The sequence below is a fragment of the Syzygium oleosum genome, unplaced genomic scaffold (assembly GCF_021117445.2).
Source record: "Syzygium oleosum isolate NSW1041296 unplaced genomic scaffold, Sole_v2.1 Sole_v2.08, whole genome shotgun sequence".
Taxonomy (NCBI): domain Eukaryota; kingdom Viridiplantae; phylum Streptophyta; class Magnoliopsida; order Myrtales; family Myrtaceae; genus Syzygium; species Syzygium oleosum.
The window spans coordinates 4,776,867-4,799,066 of record NW_026607492.1 but is presented as its reverse complement, the minus strand read 5'-3'; the positions used below and the strand labels follow the sequence as shown (position 1 = coordinate 4,799,066).

At 39.3% G+C, this 22,200-nt stretch overlaps 3 protein-coding genes across 6 annotated transcripts; all 3 read right to left on the bottom strand.

Moving 5' to 3' along the window:
• Positions 1-57: 57 nt before the first annotated feature.
• LOC115684930 (2-oxoglutarate-dependent dioxygenase DAO-like) lies at positions 58-2,225 on the bottom strand. Its single transcript, XM_030609891.2, has 3 exons — positions 1,778-2,225; positions 872-1,187; positions 58-474 (listed from the first exon to the last, which is right to left on the bottom strand). Exons 1-3 carry the CDS (start codon positions 2,107-2,109, stop codon positions 226-228), a joined length of 897 nt encoding a protein of 298 aa, XP_030465751.2. The 5' UTR covers positions 2,110-2,225; the 3' UTR covers positions 58-225.
• Positions 2,226-3,221: 996 nt separating this feature from the next.
• On the bottom strand, positions 3,222-12,778 carry LOC115684837 (kinesin-like protein KIN-14E). Of its 4 annotated transcripts, none has more exons than XM_056313840.1 (24): positions 12,644-12,778; positions 11,446-11,672; positions 10,877-10,949; positions 10,665-10,796; positions 10,346-10,584; positions 9,895-10,222; positions 9,129-9,228; positions 8,866-9,047; positions 8,635-8,750; positions 8,301-8,403; positions 7,883-8,035; positions 7,646-7,792; positions 7,345-7,545; positions 6,697-6,861; positions 6,515-6,619; positions 6,281-6,421; positions 6,001-6,195; positions 5,729-5,855; positions 5,423-5,625; positions 5,141-5,323; positions 4,854-4,949; positions 4,570-4,767; positions 4,143-4,414; positions 3,222-3,802 (listed from the first exon to the last, which is right to left on the bottom strand). In XM_056313840.1, the coding sequence occupies exons 2-24, from the start codon at positions 11,598-11,600 to the stop codon at positions 3,610-3,612; spliced, it is 3,807 nt and encodes a 1,268-aa protein (XP_056169815.1). In that variant the 5' UTR covers positions 11,601-11,672; positions 12,644-12,778; the 3' UTR covers positions 3,222-3,609. The 4 variants fall into 4 exon arrangements, with proteins under 4 accessions (XP_056169815.1, XP_056169817.1, XP_030465590.2 ...); XM_056313842.1 differs by having other exon boundaries at positions 11,446-11,652; positions 12,644-12,757; XM_030609730.2 differs by having other exon boundaries at positions 12,535-12,659.
• A 2,613-nt stretch (positions 12,779-15,391) lies between these two features.
• Positions 15,392-20,079, bottom strand: LOC115684938 (N-acylphosphatidylethanolamine synthase). Its single transcript, XM_030609903.2, has 5 exons — positions 19,687-20,079; positions 18,871-18,998; positions 17,777-17,862; positions 17,020-17,157; positions 15,392-15,968 (listed from the first exon to the last, which is right to left on the bottom strand). The coding sequence occupies exons 1-5, from the start codon at positions 19,923-19,925 to the stop codon at positions 15,681-15,683; spliced, it is 879 nt and encodes a 292-aa protein (XP_030465763.2). The 5' UTR covers positions 19,926-20,079; the 3' UTR covers positions 15,392-15,680.
• Positions 20,080-22,200: the final 2,121 nt, after the last annotated feature.

Here is a 22,200-nt window from a genome sequence, read left to right as displayed (position 1 = left end):
ACCGATATATTACAATGAGTCTAGACAATACATTCTTGCCGGATACGTATACAAGTAAAAGGCTACAGGCAAAGTTAAGATTGCCTTAAATTAGAAATGTCTCTCAAGAATGGCATAGCTGATAGCATCCATTGAAATGAATTCCTTAATATCAGTGGGGATCTCTCCAACTTATTGACACGGTATCATTTCACTGTAAACTTTCAGCTGCTCCGGCACATCTGCTCAGGATGAAGCACGCACGAGCGCAAGAGCTTCACCTGCCTGAAGTTTCGTGGAGAGCCTTAGTTTCCTATAATCTTCATAAGTAGTAGGAGCAAAGAGACGCGGGTGCTCGGAATCCACAAATTCTCGAGGTGCTTCAACAACTTCCTCCTTCGGTCCCAGGAGAAACGTAGCAATTGATACTCGGATTGTCGCTTCTTTGCACTGAACTCGATGCCTTACGTTGCACCACCTTCCGTTGCTCCACACCTAACAACACATAACATCAAACGAAAAATCCGAGAAAATCTACAAAAGAAAATTGCAGTTCGACCTCATTTGCTATGATTATGTAATACGATATTACATCTCATATTGGAATAACCAAAATTATAGCTCTAGTAATCAGTGCTTATGACTTCCCTTCGCAGGTTTATCTAAAGATCTGATTATCGAGTTTCAGACACCTGTTATTAGCTCTACGTTAGACCTGCATACAAACAACCATAAAAATATGGGATGAAGAACTATTTTTTAAGCGAACGTGATGTTTTCGTTTCCTCCAATTTGACCAACACAATGGGGGAACAGTATAATTTTGCCAATTCTTTTTTTATTCTTTTCGAGATCTTTGATGGAATCATCAAAGAAATGATGAAGTGCCTACCGTTGCCATATCTCCTAGATTGACGAGCAATGTGCCAGTCCAGGGATCAACTGGAATGAACGAACCCGACGAGTCCATTACTTCGAGACCACCAACGTTCTCGTCATCTTGAAGAATGGTCAGGAATCCTGAGTCGGTGTGTATTTGGACCCCTGAAGACCCAACAGTTTCAGGAGTGAAATTGTATTTGTTGATCCTGAACTGGCAGGGCCATTCCATGAACACTTCACTGTCTAGTCCCATGCTTTCAGCCAGCTTTGCGGCAATGTCCATGATGAGTTCGTGTATTGCTTGAGCATACTCCTCTATTACTTCTCTAAAAAAGGACAAAAAAAACCACTGTTGATACAGATTGTGACATGACCATACATCTATTCACCGGTTTCTGTAAATAAGCTGTAAAACCTTCTAAAGAACACAATCATTGACAATTGAGATATTATGAATAGCAATCCACGCTACCAAATTACCAAATAAAAATGATGTGATCTCTATGACTAGCCCATGAATTCATCATAAATCCCTCCTGTCAATGCCAATTTTGAAACATTATGTCGACTGATAACTCCAGATAAGCCCTGATGGCAACCAATTTTATGGGCGTGGCAATAAAAGCCATCATCTTCTACAATCAAGAAACAAATGAGAACTGTTCCCCTGAGTCGTAGAGACCATCTACTGTTGTCATGGGTTCTAGCGATCACCTGACACTTCAATGTCAAGATCAGCCTGAACAAGCAATTAGTACCAGCAGCATATGCTATCAGCTCTATACAAATTGAATCAATGTGAAAGGCATTCTAGAAAATATCAACTTTTCAGTCCACTTTAGTCTAGAGATAGAAAGAGAGGGAGTTAATCAACTTCTTACGCCACAATGGGGGTGTAGAGTAGGAGGAAGGGTACCTTTGGTGTGGGGATGCATCCAATTGAGAACAAAAGGCTTGGACAGCTTGAGATGAGCCCATATCATAGAGCCCCAGAGCCTCATACAGAGGATTCTTCTCACTGGGTACCATGTACCCACTACCTGCTATCACATCTGAGTTCCTTTTCTTGATATCAGAGGGAAGATCCAGCAAAGACCTCACCACTGCCTTCATCTCTGACATCAACTCCAATGGAATCTTGTGGTTCACTATCCTGAAGCACCCCCAAACCTCACATGCCTCTCTCAGTTTCCGATATTGCCCTGGAAAATCTTGAATGTCAATTGCAGGAACCCCTCCCTCAACCATTTTTTCCCCTCTCTCTTCTTTCTCTTGCAACAAAAGAATCTTCTTCTTTTGCTGTGAAAGACTTCTCTTTTCGAATCTTCATTATATAAAGGGTTAAAGTTGAATTGAACCCAGATGGATAATTGGGAAATTCGTCACGGTTCTTGCTTGTTTGCCCTTTTGTGTGACATGCGGGTCCCATCTTCTGAATCTTGATTAGTGTTCATTCGACCATTAGGGCCCGCTTGCTAGGGCCAAGAGGGACCGTGATTGAGACTGATATACTATTTAAGGCGCTCGAGAACAAGTTTCTGCGTTTCTTGTGGGACACTGCATAGGCATAGGAGGCTGATTTTAGTCTCACGACGCCCATGTGAGTGTTGACCATGACTGGATAACTTCATCGAGTTCGTCATCCAACAGGAAAGTTTGGATCATAACGCACTACTGAGGATGTGATTGGGCGTACGTTTCGTGGCCGGTGATGTTTTGCCCATTCTTCCCTCAATTTCAAGTTTCTTCTCACCACACGTAAGTTTGATATATGAATGCTTCTGAAGTGATTCATCAGAGGTTGCTTTTCTTGAGTATGTCGGAGCAGCTCAAAGGTTCATGCCTATTCAGAAACAATTTGGCCTATACAAGCTATAAAAAAAGAAATAATGACAACCCATCAAAACAAGAGCTGGTCTCATCAAGACAATAGATGCCAGCTTGTATGAGAGCACAAACCGAAAAGATAAATGCAATCCCCATTCTCATACACCAACATCGTATCTTTCTTTTGTTCAATAGATCCCGTACGATGTCCGAGATCTAAAACCTCTTTTAAGTTTTAGGAACCTTGTTAAAAAATAAGTGACAATAAAAGGATTACGAAAGCAAGTCACAAGCATATTCGATGCATCGATTAGATTTTACATGCATATACTTGCTCTGAGTACCAATAAATCACATGATCTCCTCCTCACATGATCTCCTGCAACCTATAGGACTGATCCTCGGTAATGTGAACAAAGTATGTGAGACAAAGCGTAAACATGCTATGTATGTCCCATCACAAGAAGAGAAGCTGATTAGCTTTCAAGAAATCAATAGGAAATTTCGCCATTGCATCAAGAACAGAACTAATCTTACAATCAACGAAGGCAACTCAATATGCAATTGGGAAATGTAAATTCTACAAATGTAAGCACATGTAATCTCATCATCCTGAAAGTACAAAAATTTCATCTACTAAATTCTACCAGCCAACTAGCTTCTAGATATGCAATGGGGAAATGTAACAAATATATACACAATATTCTAGACTATACAGATTATCTTTAGGCCAGTCAAAAGCCACCAGAGATGGCGCTGGAATTGCTGTCAGATGCTTTTGCGAGAGGCAGTCAGCTTAACTGGTCACTGAATGTGGTCAACAGCCAAGAGAGTAACCTTCCAGTCTCATAATTAATATCCGGTAATTTGCAGGATAGGTTGTTCCCCATATGCTATTCTTGCAAATCCCATCATAAAACACTACAGGGAATGCCGACCATCAGTCCGTTCTCTCAAAGGTCGTTCATCTTGAATCTCTTCAAGATCTTCATTATCTTCTCTCTTCCCAGCTTGCTCCTTCCAGTAGGCAACCAGTTTTTTCAAACGGATGACCTCTTTTGATGAGACATTCTTGCTTGGATCATTCACAATTGACCTAACTCTTGATGCATACCTGAACATGCAAATTTAAGGAATATTGTCAGATAATTTTATGTTGTCGGTATATTGTTAGATAGTTCAAAAAGGGAAAACAATAAACCAAGAGTCACCAAAGAAGTTCAACCCAACAAGTCTTTGGCCAACAGTCTATACAGGTAATGGAAACAAACTAACAATCCATTGCAATCATAATCAAGCATCTACATATAACAGTTGCATACACCCAGCTCTTACTAGAAATGACAATCCGGTAAATAATTATTTCATAAATAAGCAACCATCTAAAGAGGGTGACAAAGACAACTGTCCAAAAAAACAGAGTGAAAAAGCACTTAATAAATATGAGGACTTACATCAAAGAATTGTAAGTCTCGTCCAGATTTGACTCAGCAGGTGATACATTGACAAACATAAGTGTCTTCGCATTACCCCCAAGTGAGTCACTCATTAGCATCGTCAATTTATGATTCCTATATGGTATGTGCTGACCACTAGAAGATAAAGCACTGATAACGTCCCCGAGAGCAGAAAGTGATTTATTGATGCTTTGAGCCTCCTTAAGTTGACTGCCTGAAGAGCCTGACTTCTTAATTCTTTCTGACCCAGCAAGGTCGACAAAACTAAGCTGCAAAAGACTCACAGTGTTATGCTTTCCAGTAACCATTATCAAAACCCAAACTCAGATCCAAAAGGCAAAGGAATGAAATTTCTAAGTTTCACAAAATGGACTTAACATTGCACAAGTAAACACCAAACAAAAATGACAAATCATCGTAATACCTTTCCTCGTGCCACAGATTGAGTTTGTAAATTGGTACTTTCGATAACAATAGAAAGTATTAGATGAGATCTTGAACTTTCTTCATTCATTTGTGTCCCAGAAGTATGCCTCTGTTCAGACCCCCTATGAATTATGCTCCTCAGTTCGTCAATTGTTGATATTGATACAACTGTGACATTTTCAACGGATACCATGCCCTGCAAATTAAAAGTACCAAAATTACCTCTAACTTCATTAAAAGACATTCAAATTAATCAACCAAATCCAGATATTTTTTACTTGCCTTTGAGTCTTTTTTTATGTCCAATTTCAAGCGCTTGGCATTCTTTGGAAGTAAAAGATCCACGAGTGTATCTTGATACAACTCCACCATGTAGGCCTATAAATTGGCATTGACATCAAATTACGTACTTGAGCACTAGAGTCACTAGCAAATCATCACACACTAGAGTCACTGGCGAATCACCACGTGATATGTTCACAATATTCAACAAGCCGTCATATTTTTGCACAATAAGCAAAACCAATAGAATTTTGGTTTGACTGCTTGAGCAACAGTATTAAAGGTACCTTTAATGAAAACGAGAATTTGTTGCTATCCCGCTTTAAAATTTTGAAAAGTTCGGTAGTAGCCCGAGGAGTGAGACCAGGATTGCCGTCGGATCCATAAATTGTGAAAGTCTTTCCTGAACCAGTTTGACCGTATGCAAATATACATACATTATACCCATCTACAGCAGATTGAACCAAATACTGCAACGTAGGAAATAGGTTAAGCATACAGATATATTACCAACTAGCAGCTCTATAAATAAAAATATTTCAACAACTTCACTAACATCCAAAACTTACTCTTGTGTCCTCAAATACATCTTCTTGGGATGCCATGCCATCAAATACTCGATCATATAAATGTTGCTTGGCTTTATCATCTTTCCACGGATGTTCGACAGTGAACTCATCCACATTTGTGAGCACATCTTTCTCTTTTTCAACAATCTCTTTCTCATTGAGAGGTCTCAATCGACAATATACTCTGACTTTGCCTTTCATATCTGAGACATTCCATAGCCAATTATGCACGTGCAAGACTTTCCTTATAATAAACTATTGTAATGACATTGAAGCCAAACTGAGAAGTTTAACGGGCAAACAAACCTTCTATGGTGTTAAAATACCGCTTCCTCAAAGTTTGTTCTTCTTTATAAAGGACCTCCAGCTCAGCTAATTGAGCCCCTTGCATCTTCAAGATGGCAGCTGTCTGCTCATTCTTTCTATCAATATCCTGGAAGATGGAGCATCTATGTTAATAATAAAGCTCTTTTCGACTCAATGACAGGAGAAAAGAATTTATATCAGAAAGAGACAACATAAAAAGCACCTAGGAAAAAATAGTATTCATGATAAACGATCGGGTGAAGATTAATTACCTCTTTCATCTCTCTCAATTCCTCGAGTTCCTTTAAATTATTCTGTAAGGCAGCTAGCTCTGTGTTTCTATTTGAAAGAGCTGCCTCAGATGTAGACAAATCTCTTGTAGCCACTTCCAACTTCTTTTCAAGTTCAGTCACTCTAAGCTTCAAGGACTTTCTTTCTTGTTCAAAGTTTCTCTTAAGAATTTCCGTCTGCATTTGCAAGAACTATTCAAGACATCTTCCAAGGAAAAAGAATCAAAATGGTTGAGCTAAGATTAATTATAGGAGATGTCACCTCATCAGCAATTTTTCTCTCCAGTCTAGATATTTTCTGCTCTAACAATGCCTTTTCATTTACCAGTCTCTTCATGTTTTCTTCTGCTTCATGTGCCTCCTCATCACGCGTTTTTAGCTCTTCTTGAAATTTTTGTACCACCTATTTATAATATCCACCATTTTCCTTAACAATTCATAAATAACAACTAGCAGTAGCATCTCAGTTCATAACCAGAGTAATCTATTGCCATACCTGATTATTTGCTAAGAGTGTATCTTTCTTTGCAGTACTCTCTGATGCTTGACTGCTCAACTTGGTCAATTTTGCTTCCAAGCTCCTCTTCTCTGAGATTGCAGCCTGAAAGACAATACAACTTATTCAAAAGAACCAAAAAAAAAAAAAAACACAATGATAATTAGGCAAAAAAATTGTACTTGAAGAGCTGTGTCTCTCTCATGACAAAGAGCTTTTAGCCTATCACAGTCCAGCATCATTTCAGTTAAGTTTTGCTTCTCCAATATCAAAGAATCTCTCAGAGCCTCCATTTCTTCCTGGAGGGTCACTTCTTGCTTTTGCTTTTCACGTAATTCTTCCAGCAACTAATAACACAGCAAACCATATGAATTTTCGTGAGAGTGAGACAGAGAAAGATGGGAACGGTACCAAGTAGAGATTGCATAACTAACAATGCATTCATATCATGCAATAGACAAGCAATTATCATGCAAAACTAGTCACATAGAGAGCCTTTAATGCCCTTATAATATCTATGAGAATGCTAGCAAATTACATAATTACTTGGACTGCTAATTAACAAACTAGAATTTCTCAAGATACGGGCTTTGTCGTATTGGTTGAAAAAAACATACCTCAAAAACTGTAGTGTTAATGCCAGTCAAAAAGAAAAGAAGAAAAACAGACAGGGTTTATTAGCATACTTCCACCATCCCCATGGAAAAAAGAAACAAAGGAAGGAAAAGAACTTAAAGAAAAAAGCCCTTAATAAAGCACTAAATATATCTTTTATAGCGACAATGAAAAACTCACTCCAATTATTTTAAGTAGGATGTTTAGTCACTTACCTGATCAGCATTCTTCTGAGAATCTTCCAGAGCTTTAGATAAATCTTGCACACGCTTTTCATGAACTTCCACGCTAGGTGGTTTTAAATTGTTAGAAGCATCCCCATTTACAGAACCACTAGCTATGGACCTAGCCTTAGAATATCGTCGCAGCATGACATCGTTTATATGTGTCTGAAGAGCAACACAAATTTCTTCACCCTGCATGCAAACGAAGTACAAAGATTTAGCAATCTTTGACAACAGATTCCACAGGAACTCGAAAATATGCAATTCACCGAAAAAAAAAAGTCACTAGAACCTGTTTCGTTTCAAATTGGAATATGTGAAGAACTCCTGCAACTCTCATTTTGAAAAAAACAGCAGTATTGCTGCTGCCAAACTGCATTATATCTCGTAATTCAGCCGAATGTAAGTATTCTTTTGGAACTGGGCGAAAAAAATGAACCTGTGTACAAGTCAAGGAAAATTAAAGGATATTAGAACCAAAAAGATAAGTTGATTTTGAGCATCAATATAAATGCAAGATAGATCTAACCCCACGCTTATTGATGCCCAAAACGATACGGCCCGGCAAGAGTCCAATTGGATCATCAATCTTGCGCACACTAAAGAAAACCGAATTTCCATAAGGAAGTGTCCGCAAGATCCGCAGGAATTGTTGCCTTGCGTCATCTTTGGTAAAATGCTCCTATGCAACAACCAATAGTCATGAAGAATATGTAAGAAGTTAAAGTACGGGTAAGACAAGATTTTCATGTATATTATATACGCAATTTAAGTATTAAGCATAATTAATCAAGATAACTAAACACTAGTATAGAAGGCGGAGAAGAGAATAGGAAAGTGAGCCATTCAATTCAAGTTAGCAATCAAGCTTTTGAAGTAACAGAGGGCAGGGGATGGGAGACTATGGGATTTTTCATTGAAGAGCTTCATCTAGATCACTATCTCACCATTGACCGATATCGCGAGAGAATATCCAGCTCCCACTCCCTCTTTGCTCTGGTAATTGCAATTTGCCGAGGGAGAAAACGTTCCAAAAGGGAAGTCCAATCACTGAGAAAATTGAAGTCCCAGAGCAAAAGACTCGTCAAGTGACTAAAAAACTTAAGACACGAAAAAATCCATTTAAAATTTCACTTAGCTTTCGACCAAATAAAAAATTCACTTAGCTTACTGATCCAGAAATATGCAGATCAACTAGAAAATGAAATGTCAACAATACCCGCATTTATTATGTGCAGTAGGGCTTTAAGTTAGAAAGAATATGAAAAAATTATTACTCACGTGCATGATTCAGGGTTACCAACAAATCCAATCTCAGCCAAAATTTGCAATGCAGAAAGCTGTGCAGCATCATCCCTTCCAACAGGATAATTGCCCAAAATATAATCATGCTGCAACTGTTATGAAGTAGCAAAGACTTATCAGAAAAAAAAGATGCAACCTTACCATCGTCAAACAGAAACTAACAATGGCTCCAAAAGCTAAAAGGTAATATAGTGATTGGATACATACCTGAACATAGGACAACTGCACAAACATGGGATCTGTTATGGCTTCATCAGACTCACGAAATAGCTTCTTTTTAAATGTCAATTTGCAGTGCAAAATTTCTCCTTTACTCCGATCCTTTGCTGCTTTAAATTCAGCTAGAAGGTCTCCAATGTATTTGTTGTCATCTAACCCGTTATATTCCTCTAAATAACCAAAAAAAAAAACTTTAGATAACTACTTTAACTAATCAGGCTTGATAAGCAACAGCTGACCAGAGTATGCACCGTTGCCTGGATCTGGAGATTTAGAACCAGTAACTACTTTGCGGCACTCAAAAAGACTGAAGCTAGAGTATGCTGACAGTTTAATAATCCCTGCAAGTTCCTGAAACGGTTACAAAATTGGATCATTACTGTGCTTTCAAGCTCAGAAGAGGAAAAGGATGAGGTTAAGTACAGAAAATAAATTCACTTCCATAAATATCACCAAAGGTTAACTTAAACTAACAATAAGGAAACGAGAATATGGCTAAAGATGGCAATGATCAAGGGTTCCTGCATCCACACCATAACAAAAATCTTCTAAGCTATTTGGAGAAAAATAGACGAATCAGCTGAATTCTGACATTGTGGAGCTTAAAAATAATTTTGGGAGGTTGATTTCTGTGGCATCTATTTTCCTGTTGATTTCCAAATTAACCATGTGATTATCACAAGCATTCAGTTCTCTCAAAATTGATGGTTGTTAACTTTGACGAATGAGCAGTGCAGTGCTACCTAGTATCTAACTTTTGAAAAATGTTAGTTAAAGCTCCCGAAAAGAGGATCATGTCCTGCATAATAGCTGGATAATTGTACAGCCATTTCTTTTTGTAGTAAAGAGAAAAATTACTTATAGACGCCGAGGAAATGGCAATAACTATGTTTGAATTTCGTACATAAGAACACTAAAAACAAGTTCAGTTCAATGATGTTTTCTCCTATTTGTCATCGAATTATCTCTTTATATTTCTGTACGACATTCAATTTGCTTCATAAGGTCCGAAGGTACCTCTACTGCATCAGCCACTGTTGTTGCCATATCATATGTAATCTCTTCAAAAGTTTCATCCAAGAAGAATACTATGGTTGTTAGCTTCCGGCCAGTTAGAAGAGCTTCAATCTCCTCGCGTCCTGGTATTGTTTGTCTTGGACCAGCCTTAACAGAACGCTTAAGAGCATTCAAAGTATTCAATGCAAGAATTTGGATTTCCGAATCAGTGTTGACACCATGTGCAACAATATGCACATACTCTGACAGAAAACCACCAATGTCCTTGCTAGGAGGCATTGAAGATGCACATAAGTACATCAGCTCCCAAGCATTAATTAAATATTGCCTGGAATAGTTTAAACAAGGCAATTTAGCTGAAGATGAAATCAATCAGTATTATTTGACCCCAAAAAAAAAATCAATCAAGCCAAATAATATTTAAACTTCTATGGGAGATTAAAGTTTACACCTCTCAGGATTATTCCGCGTTTGTTTTGAAACTTGAGCAAAAAGCTCATCACGCAGCTCGGATCTCTTCAACGTTTGTTTATACAGTTTCCCCACTAGCTCAATCCGCTCATCTAAGCTTGGTGGAGAGAGTCTATCGGATGAATCAATGCCCATGTACTTCAGGATTATCTGGAAGAGCTTCGTCGCTCGGCTCACTAGATCACTATTGATTTTAAGTAATGAAGTTGGTATAGGATCCTGCAAACTTTAATAGTTAGCTCTCCATGTGTTTATATCACCTCAAAATATATACTATTATCAAAACCACATGTGCTCACCTTCTGGAAGCACAACATGTCCTCAAAGGTAAATTTTTCACGAACTTGTGGGCCCACAGACTTCTTTGAGAAAAATCCACGTTTTCCAGCAGATTGAATCTGTTTCTGCATCAACCTTAAAAACCCCTCCACCTAGAGAAAATGGCAATTAATTGACTTGATTATCAGAAGGCACAGCTAATAGGAAAAGAAAAAAAGAATCGGTTAAGCACCTGAAATCTATCAAACAAGGGTATAGCGCCAGCAAGCTCGGGTGGAATAGCCCTTGATAGAGTAGTTGGTGTGCTGCAGGGAGCGAGAACATAGAATTACTGAGAAGAATTACTAAGAAGGATAAGCACAATTCATATTTATCTCCTAAAAAGTCACAGGCCTTGTAAGAGCTAATATAACTAGGCTAGTAAAGGAGAAAAAGCAATATCCACTGAAATTATGGTTACCTGATTCACTCTGAAATATCTAAATAACAGTTTAAGTGATGGAGAGATAATTTAATATGAATAAAATGCCAACCTATAGCAAGATGTTGGAATGTAGACAATGAAATCAAGTTAAAGAAACTCTTTTTTTTTCTCAAAACATATGTATAGATTCTGTCGTAATAAATGTTGCATCAACAATCATCTCAATTTAAAACAAAATACCAGTCCTTGGAAAGAACAGAAAATGAGAAAAGGGAAACGAACAAGAAGTCCAATTCGATTCTCGAGATGCAAGATGAGGAAACACACATGTTCAGTATGTGAGATGTGAGGTGTTAATATAAACGCATGTAACTCACGGAGGTGCAAAATTGGAGCCATCGCTGTCATAACCATCTCCATTTGAGAAAGCTGAGTTGTGCAAAGGGGATCCTTCATTTCCAATAAGTGAGCTAAAAGAAGACCTGTTACTTCTGAAACTCTGCGCCATACTTGGCTGCGTATCAATTGTCATCTCACAGAACGCCTCTCATTCTCTTCTTCATATAATCTAACAGTTCCTTGTCCTGATATAGCCAAGTGAAGACTGCAGATGTAAGACATACAAAGATCAGAATTCGCACAACGAAAGGCCTCCTTTTGCCATCGGAAAACAGTTTTCTGCTTCCGTTTTCTACTCAAACAAGTCTGACATGCGAACACTAGAAACCTCCCTAGAACAACCGTGATAATAAGCTCCGACATTATCAAATTTTAGGAGAGGCTTTTGTTTGGGTATTCCAAACAACTTGTACATCATTTGGACTGGAAACACAGAAACTACCAAAAATTGATTTTTCTTTTTTTGGCTTATCAATTTAAACTGCCAATTTCCTGAGCTGCTTTCACTCTAAAGTGCAAATTAAACAGAAAATACAGAGGATTAGATTATAACCATCGCAGCTAAGAATCTCCACAGCTTAAAAAAAACCATCTTTGACAGAAAAAACCATCCCTATATGCAGCGAGGCAATATTTTACCCAAAAGAAGATGACGCGAGCGAAAATTCCACACAGCACCGCGAAATAGAACTCAAATTCTACCCAAGAAGAAACGGGAAATGAAGAACCCACGACAACGAACGAGGTCGATACGGGGAATAGCCAACGGAGATCCACGTACTATGCAGATTCCGCGTACACCATCCATCCGCATTACCCCGCAAACAGGCACGGAACGAGCAAAGGGAGCAAGACCCCCGAATCAAGACGAGCGAAGCGACATTCACGTCGCGAGATTTCGTCTCGGCGCGCGCACGACAAAAAGAACAAGAAGAAGATGAAGCATTGAGGCAGCTCCGAGATTCGAGAAAAACTGGGACCCAAAACGCAACCGAGAAGAAGAAGAAGAAGAAGAAGAAGACCCGGGAAGAGAGAACGCCGAAACGGGTAATGAACACGAGAGCAACCTTTCCGCGGAAGGGAAGGGGAGAGATCTGGGGCCTCGATCACCTTCAACCCCCGGAACAACAACAGCAACAACAACACACGCGGAGATAGATAGAGAGAGAGAGTCACGAGAGTAATGGCGTCGTCGTCGATGGCTTTCCGTCCACGCGCACGCTTCCTGGGCCTCTTTCGTTTCGGATCTTAAAACGAAACGAAACGAAATCGAAGAGAGAGGGAGAGCGAAGGAGAGGTGTCCGTGGGAGAGAGAGAAATGGCAGTGGGAAGTGCGACTGGGGAGGAGCAGGAAACGCGAGCGAGGCCCCCTCCGAAGAAAAATCGGAAAAATTCGAAATAATTCGATTTTCTCGTTATTGTTTATTGTCTAGTTTTGGAGCTGTCCGATTTGTTCCTCTCGCTTTTCGCAGAAGGAAACAAAAACCAGTCAGGGAAAATTTTATGGAGTTTTTTTTTTTTTTTTAAATTATAAAAAAAAAGGGGAAGGGGAGGGGGTTGGAAAAGGAATTCGAGAAGATGGCAGCTTTTCGAACGCTTCCGAATCGCCCTTGCCGCTGCGGTTTAATTACGGGGATTGCCCCCCCCCCCCCCAAATAATAATTTTTAATTTCCTAACTTTTGTGTATATATATATATACACGACGAGGGCGAGAAAAAGTTAAAAAAAGGAAAGAAAAGGGGGAAGAGGAGGGACGTTCGGGCGGGAAAGCTCCAAAGATGCGACCTTTCCTTGTGCTGCAGGCACCCACAAATGGCGTCATCCGCATAGATTTGGACCCTTCGGCTTCATACATTTTGTGTGGGTCCCATCGCTTTGTTTTTCTCCCATCTTTTGCTGATTGGGATTTTCTTTTTTTTTTCTAATTTTGCTGGATCGATTGTACTGCGTGGGGTCGATGTGTGCTGTGATTGCGCGTGCGTGTAATTAACCTGAGACGGATAAGAAAATATTGATCCGACCGAGCTGCCGAGGTCCCGGCCCCGAGAGGGACGGGGTGTTGGCACGGTGGATTCTCGCGTTTCTCGTGACCGATTGAGGTCGATTCTATGTGATCGAGCATCTTGGACCTGGTTTGTGCATCCAATTCGACCCCCTTTTCGAGTTTTTCTATGGCCTTGCCCCAAATCTTCATATACCAAGTCAATGCGTGGAACCCTACCGGGAACATTGGGAAGAGTGGGGGTGTGTTTTCCTTGTAGGCCCATCTTGATCACTTTTGTTTGTTCCCCTCCTCGGGACCTGCCACCACAAATTCGTGATTCGCCAAATGTAATGTGCGGGAAGATCAAGGCTCTTGGTATAGTACTCCCATGTGGAGGTAAATTTCGACACCCATTAGGGTTAATTAGACAACTTTCCTAATCACTTTATTAAAAGAAGGAGAAAAAGTAAAGGGTCTGTTGTCGGGACCACGTAGCAATGAAAGCCCAACAGCCGGCCTTGCCGGCTACTGATGCCTGAAGGCAGAATTCTCCAAATGGGGAAACTGAGGAGGAGTGGCTAAAAGGGTAATTAAATGGGTATTTTTAATTTTTATTTTATTTTTGGGTTTGGTTTGGCCAATGACGATGTGTGTACTTGCGTAGTGTATTGAATATTGATTAAGCTCACGAGAAATACCAGACTGACTCTCCACCAGCCTTTATTGATGGACACCACTCAATACGTGCGTCTGCAGAGTTGTGAAAGGCCAACCAAGAAACATAGCTCCAACAACAAATGACCCCAAGCAGGTCAACCAATTGTGGCATTTAAGACACACATGGCCAAGTTCCTGTTTTCCCTACATGTCTTTTCTTGCCCTTTTTTAAGTCTCTCTCTGTCTCTCTCTGTGTGCCCCCCTTTTTATCGTTTCTTTACTTGAGTTCAGAAGATTGAAGGAAAGACTCGGGACAGCACTGGCCGTGAACCTGTACGTGCAGCCAACAACCATGTTCAGGGATAGGGATAGAGAAAAGGGTGACACCAGATCAAATGATTCAGCCCAGAAAGCAAGGCTTCTTTTTTTATTCCAGATTTTATGCACCAATCTTAATGTTAAAACTTTATGGCAAAATATAGGTAGAGAGGTCAAGGGACAATGATCGTGGACATTGAAATGCCACCAGAATGCTTCTTTAGGAAGGAAGACAAAGTTCACCTATTACTCATACCAATGAAAACTACAGTCTCTGTGCACACACCCTAATCATATGGCATTTCTAGCCTTCTGTTCTGGATTTTTTTGCCAGTAGTTGAGCTTTTCAATGGCACTTCAACCTGAGGTAAGGTAAAGCAAATCCCACCAATTTCCAATGCAAAATGCCTCTCTCTTTTCGCTACTTTGCAGGGAAGAGTCTAAAGCTAAGTGACACGAGACAAGATTCCAAATCATCGGTTCTTTGAATTCAAGCATGTACTCGTTCCCTTTTGTTATGATAACCAAGGGTTCTGTAGCATGAACCCAAAGCTACCCAACAAACCGCATTTGCAAAGAGTTCCAAACAAAGGGTCCCAAATCATGTGCCTGCACCAAAATAAATCATGTGCTTGATCATTGCACTAACTGTTGCGAGCAATCTAAAAGGAGAGGATTGTGACTTTCTTCTCTGCCGCATAATTTTTACGATTAAGCTTCCCAATGCATCAACAATAAGCATTGACCTACCGTGCAGAAGAAATCAAGAAGCATCTAACTTCAGCTGAGGTAAGAAGACATGATTTTAGGCAAACTTTTGCTCTACAACAGGTATTCAGAGTACAAATTTTCATCCACATGGAAAATCACACACTGGACAACACATGTAGCTAGAAAAGGCATTACAAGAGATTGATATGGAGATGAACTTTGAAATCTAAAATGAACACATACAAAGATAGAGTTGTAAAACAAGATTTATTACTTATTTCTTCAAGATAAGCTTTGTCTATCCTTCAACATGGAGCTTTAATCTGATGCACTTCATAATTCAGAAGGCATGACCAAAAAGAATCTGCCTCTTCTTGAGCTACAACTAGAGTATATAAATAAACTACAAAGACATAAATGAACAGAAAAAATATTGTCACTCTATCCTCAACTGCAAGGTAACACACCGGTGCTGTCAAAATTCTGACAAATTGTCAAAATTAATTTGTCTGGGCTAAACTAAAAAAGGGTAGCCCTTAATTTTATGACCTTAAAATTTTTTTACCAAAAATGCGTAAGCTCTCCATAACAGCTTGAATTCGATCTGATATAGCATTGTACAGAGATCTCTGTGCTGCCTCATCAAGTCCACATGGAGAAGCGCTAGGCCATCCCAAAATAGGAAACGAAAAATCACGAGAAGTAGTTATTGCCATTCCCCTCATTTTAGGAAGGTTGAATTCAATCGGCTCACCTACAACTATATTTATTCTTTTATTACATAGGGGGAGAGGAGGTCTTCTGCCACGGAAATAGTTTTCAGGCATAACCTGAAAAGGAATTGAATCAATGAGGAAAAGAATGCCCAAGCAAAAAACAAATCAACAATATCAGATTAAACCAGCGTTCTTTCTCATTAAGAGCAAAATTTTTTTATGCTTCAGCAAAACTTTTTGCTTTTCCCGCCAAAGTCCAAGCCAACATTTATATGTTGTGAAAGTTTCCAGGTATTTCGCATTCAAAAAACTCAAAGTAATTGAGGCCACAAGATTTATATTAAGCAAAAAGTGAAAATTAATCTAGACAAGCCCTAAGTTCATGATTACTAGATCATCTGTTAACATCCTTAAGCAATTGCAGGGTACAGTGCATATTGTTCAATTTCTTGTAAGATGTTCAATTGCAGGGGATAGTCCACATTGATTTGATCGTTAATAGTGCAATTCAGACAGGCCAAATTTATCAAAGAATGGACAAAGACAGGAATATTGATAAAACCAGAAACATTCATTTAATCCAGATGTTCCATCGCTAAATATGGTATATGAGGTCTGCTGCTCACCTAACAGCCAGGTAGTCTCAAAATATTAGAAAGTGAAGCCAATAGAAATAGATCTGTGGTCCGTACCCTACTGATAATGTTTCTCCCTTCTGTGTCTTAATCAGAAGATGGAGTTGGATGCTACGTGAAAGTGATTTCAGTATTCCAAGAAATACAATCCCCAAACACACGGAATCACCATCTACTATTTCACTTGAGTAACTCCTATAAGTTTTGAAGAGATTGTGCAGCAACAGTAACTATAATGAACTCCTTCTGTAAGCACTGAACACCAAGTCAAGCATGTCTATGTCCTTACCATAAAAACTAGAGTTAATTCCCCTCCCGACAGATTGACATACGAAATCATTATCCAAGGACCAATATTTTACTAGCAGAAGAAGTGAATTAGGGACCAAAAGGTGTATGTATCTTGTCACTGAAAATAAGAAGCATAGATAGACTTCTAACTGGTGGACCAACAAGTTGACCCGATAAATAATTAGTAAATTGGTGCATTCAATAGACCGGTATACAATCACTGCTAATCTCCAAATTACCTCATGAAGTCCATGATGAACGATCGGCAGGACTATTGGAGTTACAGGGGCTCGATCAATTAGACTAGCAGTTCCCCACTTTAATCGCCGTATAGGTCCATCTTCTTGGGACACTTTTCCTTCTGGAAATGTATGCAACTGCAGATCAGCAATATATTCAGTAAAACTACCAAATTAGATGCACGTGATTGGGGAGGGGGGGTGTGTTGTGTGGGTGTTGGGTTTCAAATCACAGAAAAATTCAAAAATATAGTTGTCCACCATTATGGATAGTGCGTGATATAAGCTATACAGAAAGGCTCCATGCACCATTTTTTTCTCTCCTCAGAAAACCTTATTGCCTGCACTATGCGGAAGCTTGCCTTCTTAACGTTTACAACAAGCAACTAATTGCTTTTGCATCCATTAGTCGACACAAAAAATAATAATAATACAGAAAGCCTGATTCTCTTTCATGGACATATAGGCAAATCCTAAGAGAGTTTGATGGTATGTATGCATACTCAATTTAAAGTGAAAAACCTTGGCAATCACATCTACCTTATAGACAAAATATTATAACGAAAGTTGTCTCAGATACATTCATTGACCAAGTACAAGCCCACAGACTAATCCAAACAATATATTAATATACTTGACGACACTAAGGCTTACTAGGGGAACAAATTTCAGCCATCTTAATTAACAGGATTATTAAATACTGGAAGGAAAAATTAAACTACAAAGAACAATTGAGCAGGAGGTGTGAAATAAATACCCATTCTCCATCACTTAATCGCTCAAGAGCTTCGTTCATGTGTTCTTGAAATATACCACCACCCCTAGTGATAGGTATGCACTTCCCTGCATCATTAACTACTTAAGTAAAACGGCATGTGTAAAGAGTTTGCACGTTATTATCCAAAAAATAATATTTTTCAGCAAGACTTGCCACACATGCTAAAAAGTTAACTTTACAATCTGAAAAATCTGCATTCTACTGTTCTGAGACCAAGGCAGCACCGGCTTTGCTCAATTCTTGTATATCCCGAACAACCAAGGTAGTATTGAAGGATGCAGGAGAAATGAATCAAGATAGACAGATTTCCCTTTTCATGAGTTTAATGGCAAAGTAAGGAATCATGACAATTCGAATTTTTGTTCTAGGACCAGCTTGGGTTCATTTGACATCTACTTTGAATAACCACTGTGCAGCAATTTTCATATGATACAGATCAATAAAGTAACTGTCCATAGCACCGGACAATCACCACGTTCAATCAATGACCATCCGACCACACCCATGATAAAATCACGTTGCAAGGTTAAGGTATGTTTGCATTATTTGGTCGTTCTTTGCATGAGGAGGAGGAATGAACAGATGATCCCCTCAAACATAAGATGAAAAAATCAATGACAAAAGCTTGCCAAAGAAGTTTGGGGATGGGAAGAGAGAGGAAGAGACTTTTCTGGCAGGGAAAACCTTAATCAACAGATTACTGAGAGAGGAACTAAGAGTGTTCCCTAGTTCTCCAAATTTCTTTTCTCATGCCGATACTTGTCCGGTTCCCATTGGAGTCAATGTCGCCAGCTTGAAAGATACAAAGGAAACAGATCTCAGAAGAGAAAGGTTGGCAACCTATGACTTAAAATGAAGTTTCTTCTGGAAATGAAGCATCTTAGGCACATTCACAGGGTCACCTTCTAGATAATAACTATATTCTACTACAATGTAAGAGTCAGCTGCTGTTATAGTGTTAATCTAAGCAAGATCCCCATGATTGGGAGTAAGAAACCGGCAATGCCAACTTAAAAGAATAGGAAGGAAAAATTTGTTGCAAAGAGCATCAAAAGTAACAACACATTACCTACCAAGTCGAAAAAAATATGAGAGCACTGCATTCTTAAAGCATATGTCTTCAGCAGCTAGTACCCATCGTGCCTTCCTTGCATCCATGGAGGGAAATCCCTTGAATCCCCACATCACAGGATCGTCCAACCTGATCCAATAAGATAAAAAAAGCTCAAGACAAATAGCCAGCAAATACAGCGAAAGAGTACATTCAAACAACAACTGAGATAAGCTTCGTGATTGGTGCCATCACTTTCTGGCATCACACACGAGGACGACATTGCTGAAACTACCATAGTAATCTGTTTAATTGATCGACCTTAACTTGGCAAAACACGTGACAAATCACGGTCATCACCCTTGAGCTAAGCAATTCATTAAAAGTTTCCTTATAAAAATCGAACCAAGAGCATGTAAAATAACCATATAGGAATCGATAACAAGCAGTTAAACTAAAGCTCATCTCTGATACAGCGCACAGATTCACAGTTCAACTGAGCGAAGATTGCTCCTTTTATACAATAGAACTCAAATGCAGCTCCTCACTGAGGTCTAAATGCGGGCAACCTTCCATCTTGGGTTGTACATGAATTCACCGCGGCTCATTAGCTAACAACTTCAGAAATTCCCGACAGCCTAATGCAGACTCCTTACCAATCGATATCAAACAATCTATCAATACCACACTCGCCACTCGTCAACATTCCCCACGTAGCAATCCAACAGACATTACCCCCGACTTCACAAACAACAACAGCAGCAGCAGCAGCAGCAGGGAAAAAAGAACGAAGAAACGGCGAAACGAAAACACGGAAGAAGAGGGATAGAGCACCGACGTGGACATGTGGTTGCTGACGGTGAGGAGGGGGACGCCGGGGGGCCGGTGGCGGGCGAGGCGGAGGAGGGTGTCGGCGTTGTGGACAGTGGTGGTGTTGAGGAGGCTCGCCACCGCCTTGGCGAACGCGCCGACGGCCACGAACACCGCCCGCCTCGGCATCCCCCGCAAGTGGGTCCCGCTCGCGGCCCACTCCATCTTCCTCTTCGCCATCTCCGGACGAGAAACCTCCGATCTCATGAGGTGGGGGGCTCCACTCCTTCGCCGCGCTCCGACGGGACTGTGTAGCGTGCCCGACGGGAAAGCGAGCCGAGGGAATTTGGTGGATCTCGGGTCGGGTCTGAATACGGGTGGTTTTGGACTTTCGGAGGTTTTGTTTCACATTAGAAAAGTGATTGGCCCATCATCATTAAATCCTATACTTTGCTCTCGACCTCCCTTACATTATTTTCCTCATTAAGTTTCACAGAGTCGAATATACATTATAATACTTTAAAACTTAGGTACAAAAATGAAACATCCTTCTGTATGTAGTCTAGAAAACACGTAAAATTTCGAGAAAATAAAGAAAAAATAGATCATATATCTCACCGTCTGCATAATTTTTAGTGCTAAAACTACTGAACAGATAAAATCAATGATACTTTTATCGGGATTAGCAAGTAGGGATGATCATTTTTAGGACGAGTAATTTCCGCATCTAGACTCAATCTATCCTGTAAAGCCAATTTTGATATTTGGAACGAGAAAGAACCAGCTTCCTTAAGGAAGCAGCCTAAAATCGAATCGATCGATTACTGGCTAGTCCAAGGATCGACTTTGAATTAGGCGCCACTTTAAGTAATATAATTATTAATTTTGGAAAACATACCATGTAAACAATGTAGTGGTTAAAATTTATTAATGAATTTCCTAATCTTCTTAGGTTTGAAATCCATGTTGAACATATCTGTCATTTTTTCAAACAGGAAAAAGCTAAAAATCAATTCTCGGGTAGAATTAACAGTTCTAGGTGTAAAATCGGGAATTCTTTGACTCAAGGAGTTTGAGAAAAAGCAAATAGTGTCTCAATAATTGGATTTTGGTACATTCTCGTAAAGCAACTTTTAAATTGAAGTACAAATTTTTTCCAAAAAATGAATAAAAGGAGCAAAGAGAGTGTGGTTGTCACTAGAGGTGGCGCGCGTCGTGGCAGTGGAAGTGGAGCCCCTGGAGGCGTCGACCAGAGGCCACGAGACCTCGGCTAGGCTCATCAGGGTTGGGCAAACCCGGCCAAGGCGGCAACAAGATCGTCGACCCAAGGTGAGGCGAAGCTTTTCAGCATAGCGTGACCCTCGATGAGCTAGATTTGGAACCTAGTGAGTGTCGACTAGAGGCCGCAAGAACGCAGCAAGGCGACCCCACTATTGCTCAACCTATTCTGCGAATTCCTAGCCACGTTCGTATGTATAACTAGTTTAACAAGTGTATGTAACTAGTCACCTGCCTGAGCACAATCATAATGTAATTGATGGATCGTTACGATTCTATTTACTCTTTTTTAAAGAACCGTAATCGATAATAATCCAAAATGCTAAATCCAAAGAATTGTAATATTATGATCATTTAAGCACCATAGCGTTTCACCGCTTTCATGTGGAGGGAGAACTGACAAGTAATATAGTAGAAAACGTTTAACTTAAAGTAAAATTTCGCTCACATCTTCCTAGGGGCACATTTTCCCCCCGTTGTGAATGACATCTAGTTTTCCAATGAGTTCATCAAACCACGTTCAGAAGATCAAATGGAAGCAGTGATGATGACTCTGAGACTTTCTTTGCAGTCGTATTGGCAAATATGAAATCAATTGTCGAGGATTACATTTAGAATTTCGTAGAAAAGATTTTGGATTAAATTGATAAAATTGAAAAAGTTATGATCGAATTGACATATGTTCAATAAGTTTATGACTGATTGGGTAATTTTTTCATTTCCCTTTTGTGTTGTAAGGGAGAAAAATGAAGCTTTTATTGAGTTTATATATTGTATGGGGCATATAAAGTGTCGGTAAGAACTGTGGTATCTTTTGTTATATATTCTATTTAAGTGATATCGCATCATGTTGGTCTTCACCTCTTGATCCATAAAGCACCAATATTTGCCTCCCGCAGTGGAAAGCTATTTAAACTCTACTAAAATCCACTTTTTATATATAGGATAATATAAGATAATATTAGTTAGATATAGATAAAGATAAAGTATCTTATCTATGTAAAAGTTCAATTAATTTATTGTACCTCGTTATTGCACGAAACCCCTCTTTTACAAAAGCCCTCCTTTTATGTACGAGATGTATTTAATATAAGTATTGATATGATAATAACAATCTTAATAGATACATAAGTATGTATGTACATATAAGAAAATACTTTAAAGAAAAAAACTAATTGCAAAAACTCTCACAAATGCACAAAACCCAAATAATAATAATGATAATGATGATAATGATAATAATAATAATAATAATAATAATAAT

Bases quoted from the DNA above. Each gene is read 5' to 3' on its own strand.
- LOC115684930 (XM_030609891.2), bottom strand. From the start codon at position 2,109: ATGGTTGAGGGAGGGGTTCCTGCAATTGACATTCAAGATTTTCCAGGG. The intron at 1,188-1,777 runs GTACCCTTCCTC...GTCCTTTTTTAG, and splicing joins GATGCATCCCCACACCAAAG to AGAAGTAATAGAGGAGTATG. The intron at 475-871 runs GTAGGCACTTCA...ATGTGTTGTTAG, and splicing joins ATCTAGGAGATATGGCAACG to GTGTGGAGCAACGGAAGGTG.
- LOC115684837 (XM_056313840.1), bottom strand. From the start codon at position 11,600: ATGACAATTGATACGCAGCCAAGTATGGCGCAGAGTTTCAGAAGTAAC. The intron at 10,585-10,664 runs GTGAGCACATGT...TAAAGTTTGCAG, and splicing joins ACATGTTGTGCTTCCAGAAG to GATCCTATACCAACTTCATT. The intron at 3,803-4,142 runs GTAAGTCCTCAT...TTGCATGTTCAG, and splicing joins GAGACTTACAATTCTTTGAT to GTATGCATCAAGAGTTAGGT.
- LOC115684938 (XM_030609903.2), bottom strand. From the start codon at position 19,925: ATGAGATCGGAGGTTTCTCGTCCGGAGATGGCGAAGAGGAAGATGGAG. The intron at 18,999-19,686 runs GTCGGTGCTCTA...TTATTGGATCAG, and splicing joins GTCAGCAACCACATGTCCAC to GTTGGACGATCCTGTGATGT. The intron at 15,969-17,019 runs GTAATTTGGAGA...ATTCCTTTTCAG, and splicing joins TTCATCATGGACTTCATGAG to GTTATGCCTGAAAACTATTT.